General features: G+C 41.2%; 1 protein-coding gene across 1 annotated transcript in view; it reads right to left on the reverse strand.

The window, feature by feature from the left end:
* Window positions 1–3,635: 3,635 nt before the first annotated feature.
* PTAR1 (protein prenyltransferase alpha subunit repeat containing 1) overlaps window positions 3,636–14,106 on the reverse strand; it is a 43,321-nt gene continuing 32,850 nt past the window's right edge. The window contains exons 4-7 of the mRNA XM_083702086.1: window positions 11,497–11,601; window positions 9,805–10,018; window positions 6,703–7,016; window positions 3,636–4,983 (exon numbers count right to left, since the gene is read on the reverse strand). Of these exons, the coding sequence (XP_083558212.1) occupies window positions 4,638–4,983; window positions 6,703–7,016; window positions 9,805–10,018; window positions 11,497–11,601 (979 nt within the window). The 3' untranslated portion in view covers window positions 3,636–4,637. The remainder of the gene's footprint in view (window positions 4,984–6,702; window positions 7,017–9,804; window positions 10,019–11,496; window positions 11,602–14,106) is intronic.

Raw genomic sequence — 14,106 nt, forward strand, 5'->3', positions numbered from 1 at the left:
ATGTGAAAGGCTGGGCTGGATGAATCCCAAACTAGAATTAAGATTGCCAGAAGAAATATCAACAACCTCAGATATGCAGATGACACAACCTTGATGGCAGAAAGTGAGGCAGAATTAAAGAACCTTTTAATGAGGGTGAAAGAGGAGAGCGCAAAATATGGTCTGAAGCTCAACATCAAAAAAACGAAGATCATGGCCACTGGTCCCATCACCTCCTGGCAAAGAGAAGGGGAAGAAATGGAGGCAGTGATAGATTTTACTTTCTTGGGCTCCATGATCACTGCAGATGGTGACAGCAGCCACGAAATTAAAAGACGCCTGCTTCTTGGGAGAAAAGCAATGACAAACCTAGACAGCATCTTAAAAAGCAGAGACATCACCTTGCCAACAAAGGTCTGTATAGTTAAAGCTATGGTTTTCCCTGTAGTGATGTATGGAAGTGAGAGCTGGACCATCAAGAAAGCTGATCGCCTAAGAATTGATGCTTCTGAATTATGGTGCTGGAGGAGACTCTTGAGAGTCCCATGGACTGCAAGAAGATCAAACCTCTCCATTCTGAAGGAAATTAGCCCTGAGTGCTCATTGGAAGGACAGATCATGAAGCTGAGGCTCCAGTACTTTGGCCACCTCATGAGAAGAAAAGACCCTGATGTTGGCAAAGATGGAGGGCACAAGGAGAAGGGAACGACAGAGGACGAGATGGCTGGACAGTGTTCTCGAAGCTGCTAACATGAGTTTGACCAAACTGTGGAAGGCGGTGGAGGACAGGGGTGCCTGGCATTCTCTGGTCCATGGGGTCACGAAGAGGCAGACACGGCTAAATGAAAACATTGTTGTTGTTGTTGTTACAGTGGTATCTCCAGCTGCACACAAGGTCCGTTCCGGAGCTCCGGTCAGATCCCCGAGGAATTTGCAATTGGAGGTGCTGCTTCTGCACACATACGCAGTGCGTTTCTGCACATGCGGCGAACCCCAGAAAAATACTTCCAGGTTTGCCACGTGCGTAACCCGAAGGATATGCAACCAGATTATTATGATTGCTGTGATTTGCTTGTGTTTCCGAACAACTCTTTTTATTTTAAAGGAGAAATTACTCCTTTTTGTTGTTGCTGCTTTGAACCATACTCACTTATCTAAATTGTTACTTCTCTTTCCTTTAGGTTCCCAAACACTGCCAGAGCTCAGCTATAAAAAAGGTAGGTTTAATTTTTCTTTTAGTTTCCACTGGAATTGTTAAACAGACATTAGAATATTTCAATAAATCTTTTTAAAAAATACTGTTCCCCAACCATTCTGATTCAATTTATATCCTTTAAAAACTCTTAAGAACCTCCCTTTTATTTTGCAAGCTTAAAACCCAAAGATACTTCACTGTTTCATTGCAGGCATGCAGGTTTCTGCGAATACAATTCCTACTACCATCACTGGGAGGAACAAATGCATATTTGAGGGCAGAGTTTGACCTTATGTCTAAGATAATGGAAGGGCTGCCAAATTTAATAAGCAGAGTTATCATTAAACATAGCTTCAGGGAATCTAGTTGGGACTTCTAGTTTAGAAATCCAACAGAAAGCAAAAATGGATTTCAAGTCACGTCTCACTATTACCTTTCAAAGCTTTCATACAATCAATGCAGCTCAAGCAAATAGGGAATTATCTGTCCATCACGAACCTTTTTTTATTGCACCCCCATTTGAGAAATCCACTTTTCTCCCTTGTACATTTATATGATACACCTAAGCAATGTCAAAACCAAGAGGGAATTGGAGTAAATCCATTATGTGCTGCTGTTGCACAGCCTTGATTTACCGTACTTTTCTGTCTATAAGATGCCCCCACGTATTTTGGGGAGCTCAAATTTAAGAAAATGAACTATTTGTGTGGGAGAGAGGATGCCGAACCAAATATCACTCACCCAACTGTCAAACGCTAACAATCGCAAGCAATGCAAGCCAAATTGACAAAGCAGCAGCCAATCCAAAGCAGCCCTTGCAGCAGACACCATTCACCCCCCCAATCACGAGATCCTGCTCGCGGATGCAACCAATTGCCTGTCCTCCCTCTGCAGTACCCATGTATAAGACCCTCCCCCCATTTTTTACTTTATTTTGGAGTAAAAAACCCTCGTCTAATACATGGTACAGTACGGTATTTCAATGAGGCATGCATGATCCCATTGTAATGAATGGAAAGTGCATGTTCCCAGAGCTTAGTGGATTTCATTTTAAATGATGAAGTTTTCATGAAAATAAAACTGAATTACATAAGGGATCAGCACTGTCAATATAGTTCCTACAGGTGGTCTCCAACTGGCTGCAGACTCCCCAGATAGTAAACCAAGAACAAGCCTTCATTGCATTTCATGGCTTTTTTGAATCCGCCCCCCCCCCCCCCCGTAATACAGACCAACAGCATCGTTCTGCTGAGCCAAACTATGTCTTAGTTCCAAGTAGTGTGGCAGCAGCAGGGGAGGAGGAAAGCAGCCTCCATTTTCTCACTGTGTAGGTGTGCTTGTTCATGGCAAGTCCTAGATTGGCTGAGTACATGCAAATCATGCCTCTGCTGAGAAAAGACTAGATGGGGGCAGATCTAAATGAAGATGGACCTATTCCCTGGTGGCCTTTTTGCATTTCCTTATCCTCCAATCAACCTCAGACTTTACGGGAGGCAGAAACCTCTTAGCATTACTGCTTTTCCTTTGGCAATACTTGCATGGGATATAAACTAACCATTGCGCTACACCCCTTAAGACAATGTAATCAGTCTCAGAATGCTGTCCAGGTTTCTCAGGGCATAGTACTTTCTGACTTAGATAAACTGCAAGCACACTTATCTTTGTGCAAAGAAAACAGGCAGAATGACTATGAATGGAAATGCTTCACTGCTATCTGGGTCGAGAAATCTGAGCGAACTATTATTTCCAGACAAGCAGCATTTACTTGGTGGCCTTAAGAGAGGGAGAGCTGACAGACCCACAGACTCCAGAGCGCTGTCCAGAGTGCTCAATCCAGGGCTCCTTCCATGCAGGGAACTTCAAGCAAAGCATCCGTTTCCCTACTGACCAGCGTGTCCCAATTCTCATTCAGTGCCTGAAGCTGCCCCTGTGACTGAGGTCATGGGCAAGAGTTTCCTTTTGTTTGGGGGCACAGAAGGAGCTTCCTATTGGAGCCTGTGTGCTAAGTGGGCTGCATTTAGTAGGGTATTGCCATAATGGCTGAGGAATCTCAAATGTAGGCCAGCACTAAATAAATACCGGAACAAATCAATCATACTTCACTCTACTGTTAGCAAAGCAATAAGGAATAAAAGCTTGATTGTAAGGAAATTAATTGCTTCTTTACATAAAGATGGATTTATAAATAACAAAAAGACATGAGGAGGAGGCTGAAGACAACAAACTGTCTTTCTCAGCAACATCTATAGGAAAAGACTTGTTTCTCCCCTTGTTCTTCAAACACAAATGCAAAAAGGCCAGCAGCCACCTTGTACTAAGATAATTTCAGGTTAAGAATCTGTACTGAGTTACCCATGGCATGTGTTTTTGACGCTTTGCAGAATTCTGTAGTGTTCATAATACATTCATAAATATACATAATTAACACTGGCTTGAGTCAAATGAAAAATAAATAAAAATATAACATACAATGAAGGACTTTAATAACCACACAACTGGTGTGTGTAAGACTGAAACAATTTTCTCTCACTTATTTTCACAACTTTCCTGCAACATATTAACCATATTCCTCTAGAACTGGCACTGCAATGAAAATGTAAGTAAGGTCAGAGTAATTCAGAAAGAAACCAACTGCGTCTGGAACATTTACAGAAGCACAGCAGAGCACTGAAAGCAATGCAAGGATTCCATGGCCAGTTCAAACATGAAACTAATGATGGTTTAATGAGAAGTATCAGGTGTCAGTGCATCTGCTAGGAAGGCCCAGCTTTGTTCACTCCCTGAAACAAACCACAAGCAGTAAGCTGGTTGCTTTGGAGAGAAACAAACTGCAAGCCTTGGTGTGCAGGAACCATGAAGCTGGTCTCTGGTCTGTTTCTCCATCACAGTGAAGTCAGGAGTGGGAGACAAATGAAGCAGACCAATACATTGCTCATTTGCAATAAACCATAATTAATTTTTAACTATGGTTTACACACAAACCACTTAAAACATCTGTACTTAAAACAAACAGGCCCAAACACTGTCTGCGCTGATGTTGTGGATTATCTTCCATTGTAGGCAATGTTTTTGATCAGGTGCACTTGTTATGGAAGAGAGATTGAAAAGTGAATAAATTTTCCAGTGGTATTGGCTACCTAACTTATATTCATCTTAATTAAAGCTGATTTTTAAAATACTATAATTAATGAGTTTGTGATATGGAGTCACCCTACATGTAACATAAACTCAGAAAAAAACTTTTATTGATCAACACAAGGGTGTTTAAAAATGATGTTTAAAGATGTTTAAAGATGATGGTAAAAGCCATCATGTGGAAAGGATGTTTAGCACAGACAACAAAAACAAAGGATGAAAAGTTCCAGGCGCCACTACAAGCACCAATGTTTGAAAAGAGAATATTGCACTAAACAAAGGACCCTGCATATTTATTATTATTATTATTATTTTAAAATCTCCTTCTTCACTGACCTAGAAAGGAAACCAGCCATTTTCTGTATGCCCCAGCAAACCTTGCCTGCTCTACATCCCTACATGTTGATAAAACTTGATCGATGAACCTGTATTCTGCTTCAAGACTGATAGAGTCCTGCACAGGAGCACGTTTCAGGCGTTTGGTTTCTTGAGTGTAGCCTTGTCTGCTGGATTCCAGCAGGCCGTCCACATCCATGGCTTGGCTCACAGGACCAAACGCAGCACCAGGGTGTGAGTTGTTCAGCAGGCCATCACTCTTGTCTGCAGCTGCTGACCACACACTTGGAAGTGGAAGTTTGTTTTTTAAGTGGTGCTGAAGGTAGAACACACGCCGTCTTCAAAGAGAAGAAATAAGAGTAAATCAAATGTCTAGCACTTCTGTTGATTGAAAGTAACATTTCTGCCCTCTTCCCCATAAACTTCTTCACAACTTGTTAAGCATTTTTTTAATATAAAAAAGGTTGACTTCTAAATTCGAAATTCCTCATTCTTTGTATCTGATGTCTTGTTGGCAATGTGCGGAGTCTGTGATACTTTGCAAGGAGACAGATTCACACTAGATCTCCATCTTGCTAAATGGACAAGAGAATTCTAATTAATATCATTGATGTAACGGACATCAAAACTCAAGTCCTACTTTTCTGCCGGATAACAACCTTTTATTGGTGGGGGTTGGGGGGGGGGGTTGGTGCTAACACCAGAATGCAAGAACTCAAAAAGGTACGTCTGGAGTATGGTAAAGGAAAGGTAAAGGACCCCTGGATGGTTAAGTCCAGTCAAAGGCGACTATGGGGTGCGGCGCTCATCTCGCTTCAGGCCAAGGGAGACAGCTTTCCGCGTCATGTGGCCAGCAGGACTAAACTGGCGCAACGGGACACCGTGATGGAAGTCAGAGAGCACGGAAACGCTAAAGTATGGTGGGTGATAACGTGAACCAGTGTCGTTTCTTCAGGAGCATGAAAGCTGTGGAATTTCCTCCCTAGTCCTTCCTTCCTCCTTCCCTTTTTCTTTAAAAAAATTAACTTCTTATTAATTTTATGAGAAAAACAATAACCATAAACAGTATGGGTCTCAAATGAAGATATCAGCAAAAGGATTTTTTTAAAGGGTACATATAACAGGACAGTGCTCTTTAGAGATATGGAAGAAATATGGACAGTGCTCTTTAGAGATATGGATTTCTTACTGTCCATTGACTCAGTAATAAATGTGCTGTCAAAACTTCTGAGTCTTTCTTGGAACATTTCCTGGCCTTATAAACCAACTGAATCAAATATTTGAGCCTTCCTCCTTCCTTAATAGCTTTTAGATATAATAGCTTTTAGATCAGAGCTTTCCAAACTTTTCATGTGGGTGACACACTTTTTAGACATCGCATCATTTCAAGACACAGTAATTCAGTTTTACTTGCAAACCAAAGGTTAAACTAACTCTTTTCCAGCTGCAGGAAGAACATGGGGAGCATTCGCATGACACACCTACACTCTGCAGCCGACACACCAACATGTCACGACACACACTTTGCACTAGATCAAGATGGGCTTCTTCTGGAGAACTTTGGGTTGCCCTGATGCATTTTTCCTGCTCCTGTTGTTCTAATTTACTTTCTTTTGCTCTGCTCTACAAGATGAGCTTGTATGATTCATATTGCTTTTGTTGTACATTGCTGGCTACCTTCAAGATGTTTAGCTAGTCTTTTTGGTGAAAAATGGGGTACTGTACTTATATATTGATAAATTGACACAGGTGCTATAAAAAAATGGCTGACATGAAGGAATAAAAGAGCTGTTGGTACCTTGTAGAAGTGAACACTGTCAGAAGAAAGGCCATACATTTAAGCAATATTTTACTAAACAAATATAATAATAAATAGAAAATGCTGATTTACTGCAAAACAACCAATGTTCAACAGCAGCTCTGTGAGGCAACTTTTAAAGGTAGCTTTAATGACACACAAACCACCAGCACCACAGTGTGGAATGGCTGGAATAAATGAATCCTATCAGAGTGGTAACTATTCTCTTCAACCCAGATCCTTGTATACATTTCCTTACCTGTGACACCACAGGGTTTCATGCCCTGGGTAAGTGTTAATTAAATCAGTGCAGAGCTCTACTTCTTCATTTAGAAGAAGTGGGAAATCTGGTTGTTCTTCCACACAGGTAGCTTCTGCTTCATCATTTTCTTCATTTTTTAGAAGCCTGGGTGCTTGCTGATTGGCTGGTGAATTGTGCATTTCTACAGTACACTCAGTCTCAGTTCCGTCAATCAAAGATTTTAATAAAAACTGGCGGTAGTGGAATCCACTATGGTCTGAAACATGCATGGAGACCCAGTGCTTAGTGGAAGAAAGTTCATCTAGAAGAATCTGAAAGTCAAAAGCGGATAGTAAATTAATCCATCCATAAAGATAAGACACCACTTTTCATTTACAGCAACTGCCTGAGGTCTTCTGCTGTTGAGCCAAAATAATCATGGCTCCTCCATATAGCTAAACAAAAAGTGCCAAAATAACAGAGAAAATGGGCTTCAGTCCCCGCTATAAATTTAGGAATATAAGCGGCGTTGAAATGGACAAAACTACAGAAATCTGATATCTACTGTGGCAAATCAAGTCTGCCCATTGCTTCCCCTGCCAGTCTTCAAAACAAGAACTTTACCTCCAAATTTTAAAATGTATACTTTTTGTTTGGTTTAGCTTTTCATTTCCATGCTTAGGGAGCCCTTTGGACGCCAAGGGCCTTTTGGTGGTTCCTTCACTGTAAGAAGTGAGGTTACAGGGAACCAGGCAGAGGGCCTTCTGGGTAGTGGCACCCGGCCTGTGGAACGCCCTCCCACCAGATGTCAAAGAAATAAACAACTACCAGACTTTTAGAAGACATCTGAAGGCAGCCCTGTTTAGGGATGTTTTTAAAGTTTTAAGTTTTATTCTGTTTTTAATGTTCTGTTGAAAGACGCCCAGAGTGGCCCTTAGGGAAACCCAGCCAGATGAGCAGGATATTAATAATAATAATAATAATAATAATAATAATAATAATAATAATAATAACAACAACAAAACAACAACATTATATTATATTATTAACAATATTATAATTAATAATATTAATAAGTTGAATTTTACATTCATTTGCTGCTTAAGTTTTAAAATGGCAAAATTTTGTATCTTCACAAACTGATTTTCTGGAAGCAAATAACATGCCGATGAGTCATAACTTTGTGTTATAGTCTGCTATATTCCTGGCAGTGCCTTTTATGACACATGAAAACTCAAATATAATACCGAAATTAACAGTTAAGAAAATGTTGGGAACACAGAAGAAACTGTTGCTCGATGCAGCCTGTATGTGGTTTAAATGCTATATATTGAGTGAAAATTGTTACTGGAACAGCATATAGTTCCCTCATATAAGAAGAAACAAGCACAAAAGGTACTAAAAACTGCTGACACACTAATAAATTTTAGCAACCTAAAGAACTGTGCATAATTTGCTGACTCAGACTTGCTAATCACCTGAAAAACATTAACTACAGCTTTGAAACTGCCCAACTTGCCTGTTGTATTTGCAATTGGATTCAATACATTGTTACTAATGAACTTATGAAACAAAAAAAATTCTGCAGAAAAATTAAGCACTGTAAATGTTTCCTCCCCACATTACTAGTTAGGTCAGGAAGGGATAATAGCTCCATCAGTCATCGGAGAGGGTAGCAAGGTAAAATCAACCCTCGTGGATACCTGGGAAAGGGTTTCTTCTTTCTTGTAGGACACAAGGGCTTATGCACACCTGGCACAACTGCGCAGAAGAGCCAGCAGTCATTTTCAGCGCATGTGAAGTTGGATACAGCAGCTGCCAAACACTGACTAGTTTTATAATCTGGATTTTTATAACTGTGCATAGTGTAAGTCTTCTGAAGTCAGAACCCTACATATGCACCTCTTTAAGCATAGCAAAGGGAACAGATTTTTAAACTGCTGTATTCATTGATGCCCTGTATTATACCACAGAATGGCTGCCTTAGCTTTTCTCCTTAGAAGCAAACTGAAGCAGCCCTTGCTAAATGATGGAAGAAAAGTTATTTGCTTCTTTCCCCATCTAACTTTTTCAAACTCTTGCTGCCCTAAATTCTTTTTCATTTGGAAATTAAGTAGTAGAGGCTGCCAGACTTTCTCTTGGGGCCTGTGGCATAGTTTTCAGGTTATTATTAAATGCCCTTATCATTTCTGGAAGGTTCTCAGGTAACCAGGCAGAGATTGGGGGATGGGGTGCTGCAAAATGATTTTCTTGCAAGGAGCTGAGCTCAGCACTCTTCCCTTGAAAATGCTCAGGCAGAGAAGCAGATGATGTTGGAAATGAAAAGAGTGCAGACTCAAGCTTAGCTTTGTGGTAGGTCGATGGGCCGGCATAATGAAAAGGCACCAAGCCTGCTTTGCAAATGAGAAATGGCAAAGTGAAAGTCATAAGAATATTGAATGTTACATTTTAAAAGGGGCAGATACCAACTGCTTCCAACCCGCTGGTGCAGCCCGTTTTAGAGACCCCCCACCTCCAAGAACCTCCCTGAAGGGGTGGAAACAGCTGCTTTTCAAACAGGCATTTCTGTTCCAGTTGATAAGGCATTTTTAAAGCCAGTTAGTAACGTTCCAGTTGTTTGATGTTGTGCTAATTCATTAAACCAGCATAATCTGAGCTGAAGGATATCATTAGATATGTGAAAGGCACTTATAAATACCACTATGGGGCTTCTAAATTGTTTGAGCTCTTTGAACCTATGCCAATACCCAATCTGCATTTTAACAATGCATACTGTCTTTAGAGAATATAGGCATAAAAAAGAAAAGAAAAAATCATAGTATTCAAATATTGTTGTACAATATTTCTTCTTTTATTCTGACAGGTGCCTTTACAGTCTGTCACAACTTCATCATGAGCTCCATCTCCCTCCTGCATCACCCGCTCTCCTCTCACCTTTCGGAGGGACAGGCTCCATACCGTAGCTGCTAGCTGGATGGTCTGAATCAGCCTAATGCAGTTTTTATCCCTTCTTCTCTTCATGATGAAATTTCATTCCAAATATTTCAAAGTATTTCTAAGAGAGTCATTCCAACTCTTACCAATAGCTCTTACCAGGTACTTCTCCCTGCTGTGACATACCTTTCCACTGAGCTTGGCCAGGTGCTGCAAGACCCAGGTGCGATGGGACCAGGCGTTATAATTACTTGGATATCTCCCAGCAGCTTCACAGCAAACATCCATTTCTTCTTTCACTAGCCGCTGAATCCTTTCCATGGGAGCTGTTTCCAAATTCCCTTTATTCACGAGAGTGGGCAAGGAGTTGTCCTGAATTAGTTGTTGCAGCACCCAGCGTCTGGTCAAGTGGCATAGAGAATTAAGAGGGCAAAAGCCAATTTAAGTGAGTGAAAACGTTTTATTTTATTTTGTTCTGTTTGTTACTAGGTCTTAAGGCAGGAAAAAATGAAAGTTGGAGTGGAGAAAAGAAATATATCAACCTCTGCACTAATAATCAAGTAATACTGGGAAATACATTTTATGGTCCTGAAATGCTTTTATCACCTACTTCAGCCTGTAGCTCCTGCTGTTTGACATTTGGCATGGTAAACCAGGAGTGGGGAACCTCAGGCCTGGGAGCTAAATGCAGCTCTCCAAGCCAATATATCTGGTCCTCAGGGCTCTCCTCAAGCCCTCGCCTCCTCTAGGCCACAGCCTGTTTCTTCTGGGTGGTTTTGCTGGGATGGAAATTGTTGCTGAGCTGGGATGACATCTGCCGTTTGCATGGATGGAGGATGGGGAGTTGTGCATGCAAGTCTAAAAACCTCTGACTTTGGTGTGCAAGTCTACAGCTCTGCCCACGTACAGCTGTGTCCCTACCACTGGTCATTGGGATGTGGCCCTTGGCCTGAAAAACATTCTCCACCTTTGTAAGCCACAGTTAATAGTTCACCACTTTGCTCCTTCCTTTTTGTGTTGGGAGAAAGCACAAATCAAGGATTGCTCCCAACAAACCACGATGTGCAGCCAAGGTCTGTCCTTAGCTTACTGATTATGGTTTGTTGGGAGCAAAACAGACAAACTGCTATGCCAGGGATCATGAATTGCTTCCTCCCAGCCATGGCAGCAGTCAGGATAAACCATTCATTTAACTTTAGTTTACCATCACCTGCAAACCAGGTCAGTAAATCCTTTTAAGAAGTCATTTGATTTATTACTTCCTTTTGTCTGTTGTGATTTGAAAATGAAACTCATGGGGTGATTCTCATTCTATAAATATCAGATACTCTCTCCATATGGCTAATTATTATATGAACTCTTCTTGCCCTTCTTAGTCACTGTATTTCTAAACCAAAAAGTATCATTCTCCTTAGTCTGTCCTTCACAGATGCCCTTTTCTGTACCCTTTCGATTTCTAGGAGTTCCTGTTTTGAGATGGGGAAAGTGACCAGCGTAATCAAAGATTCATAAAATAGCATTCTGAAGCTTTCTGCCCTGTTTCCAACTACTTTGCTAATAACTGTAAATAACTCATTTGCCCTTTTCGTTTCTTCAGCACCCGCAGCTTGTGTTTTCAGTGAGATCTCCATTATGGCCTCAAGATTTCGTTTCTGGGTAGTTGTGGCCACTTTAGAGAAACAGGCAGCACACATTTTCAACAGAAAAACCTTATATAAAAATGGACAGTATTTTCTACATCAAACATAGGAACTTTAAAAATAGACTGACTAGTAGTTTCCTCTCACTGAAACGTCATGGAGGAACCACTGCTATACGTTTCCATATTCTTTTCAGGTGGGGGTAGGGAAAGAGAAATAACCATAGAAAGAGACAAACCTGTGAATCCACGTTTCTGGACTCTTTGGAAACTTAGTTAGTGCCAGTTTCCCAAGATGTAAATCTTTAACTGGATTTAAAGTGCCAGATACTATTAATTCTTTCCTGCAATTTTTTCCAAAAAATAAATTAATTAGTACAGACACATTTACTGAAAGTAGCCAGTAATAAATTGCACATAAGGCCAACAGTAGTGTCTCCTGAACAGCCTTCTGTTCTGGATGCCAGAAGGCAGGTTACCTGGATGCCAGGGAGGGCAGGTTACCATTTCCTCCTCCCAGAACCTCAGAAACACCTCTCTCTCTCTCTCTCTCTCTCTCCCTCCCCCACCCCCACCCCACCCCTCGGTTCTGGACCAAATTGTCCATCAACCTCCAGAGCAGATTTTCGAGGGAACGAGGCAGGAAAGGGACAAAAACAACTTCTTCTCCAGTTCTGCTAACAGGCTTCCTGCACAGGATCAGCAACTGAATGTGTACAAAGGGAGCCCTTGCATTTGCAGGATGCCAACTCTGGATCCAACCCATTAATAAAAACTGATAAAAGCATTAAAACTTATTAATCTATACACATACCTATATAATATATGTACAGTATTTTCGCTCTATAGGAAGGGGAGAACAGGGGGGGAATTCTCCCCCTCTCTGCTCAGTGCCCCTTCAGCGAAGCGGCAGGAGAAACGGAGCCCCTTCCATTTCTCCTCCCACTTCCCTGAAGGGGCGCTGCGCAGAGAGGGAAAACTGTGCAGTGCCTCTCCAGCGAAGCGAAGCCTGGGGAGCAAGAGGGATCGGTGTGCACCGACCCCTCTCGCTCTCCAGGCTTCAGGCAGCTATCTGCAAGCCTTCGGAGCACAGCGGGAACTCCTGCTGCGCTCTGAAGGCTTGCGGATAGCTGCCTGAAGCCCCCAGAGCACAGCAGGAGTTCCCTGCGCTCTGGGGGCTTCAGGCGGCTTCAGCGAAAGCAACACGAAGCCTCCAAAGCGCAGGGGGAGCTCTCCATCTGCGCTTCGGAGGCTTCGCGTTGCTATCGCTGAAGCCAAGGAGCCTGCATTCGCTCCATAGGACACACACACATTTCCCCTTCATTTTTGGAGGGGGGAAAGTGTGTCCTATAGAGCAAAAAATACGGTATATATATGTATATATTAAAACTGATCATGATAGCAGAGGCACAGGATCAGTCGCTCTGAATAGAACCAGAGGAAAGTAAAAGCCCTGAACTCTGTGAAGTAGTAACTAGCAAGTCAATTCCTTCTTTATCCCACTTGAGCCTCTCTCCCCACACAACCAGATCATCCCTTCATCTGCCTGGTTAAATGCTTTCTACATCCCAATAAACATTCTGGATCAGATTCCAGTCTCATGCATGTCGCACATACATAGAACCCTGGCAGATTCCAAATGAAAGTTGCACAGATGTAAAACGAGTGCTTCCAGATGCTGCTGCGGGGTTCAGCAATGTCAAGAATTAAACGGAGGTTTACCGTATATGGGTCTGCCATTGTACAAAATAATATGCTGCTTCTGCTTAGGCCAAATAGGGAGGAGTTAACCAAATTTATTTTAGTTCAAGAAAAACAAATAATAATTTGATTTGTTTTTCCACTGGGCATGGCCCTTGTATATGCCTGTAGTCTTATGTACTTCTTTTGGGAATTGGAAGTTTTTACTTTCTCAAAAACAAACAAACAGAAAAATAAACTCTTTTTGGTTATAACTAATGCAAATCTACCCAGTACAAAGAAAAACACAGAGCAGAAAGTAATGGTGCAAATCAACGCATGCAAGATATTTGAAAGCTGCTTATTTTTTCATTAAATTCCCAACAGACCAACCCTATAGTCCATCCTATTTAGAGCTGCTTCAGAAGGTACAACTTTCCATGTACAAAAAGGAGCGAAAGAAGTATGCAGATATGTGTAACAATATCACAAATGCCCTTTGTAAAGCGTGTGCGCACAGAAATAAACATACTAAGCTGCAGCCACTCAGTCTGCGCATTCTACGTGCATGCATCTAAATGGAGCAACAACTTGCATGCCCCCCTGTCAGAGCTCCACAGAGAACTGATTTTGGGGGAGAGAATTGTAATGAATGACATGTCTCTTTAGAAACATCTCCTGCTACCTCAAGTCTGCTTCTGACATATTTTGTTCTTAATACACATCGCTGTTTATAAAATACTTTAAAATAGGGTCAGATTTTAAAACAGAGCTAAAATTAAGCAGCTAAATAATAATGGAACATTCATTTTTTTTACCATATTCAATAGTTCAGAGATGTGATTTCTGCCTATGCCATTCAGAAATAAGATTTAATAAAAAGCAAAAGACTTTTACCAACCTGTGCTTAATTGGAATCTATAAATGTGTTTGTGGGAGAGGAGTCATTAGTGGAGGGTTCTGTTATTATGTTATGTATTTTGTGTTTTCATTTTGTATTTTTATGCTGTAAACCACTCTGTGATCGTCGGGTGAAGCGCAACATATAAATTTATAACAACAAGGGGAAATGATAAAAATAGTTTTGGTTTTCTACTACAGGCTGTTAATGCACTTATCCTACCCAACAAGCTGCAGATTATTTTGCTCTCTATTTCAGATTTAATTTT

The sequence above is a fragment of the Podarcis gaigeae genome, assembly GCF_964106915.1.
Source record: "Podarcis gaigeae genome assembly, chromosome: 11".
Lineage (NCBI taxonomy): Eukaryota > Metazoa > Chordata > Lepidosauria > Squamata > Lacertidae > Podarcis > Podarcis gaigeae.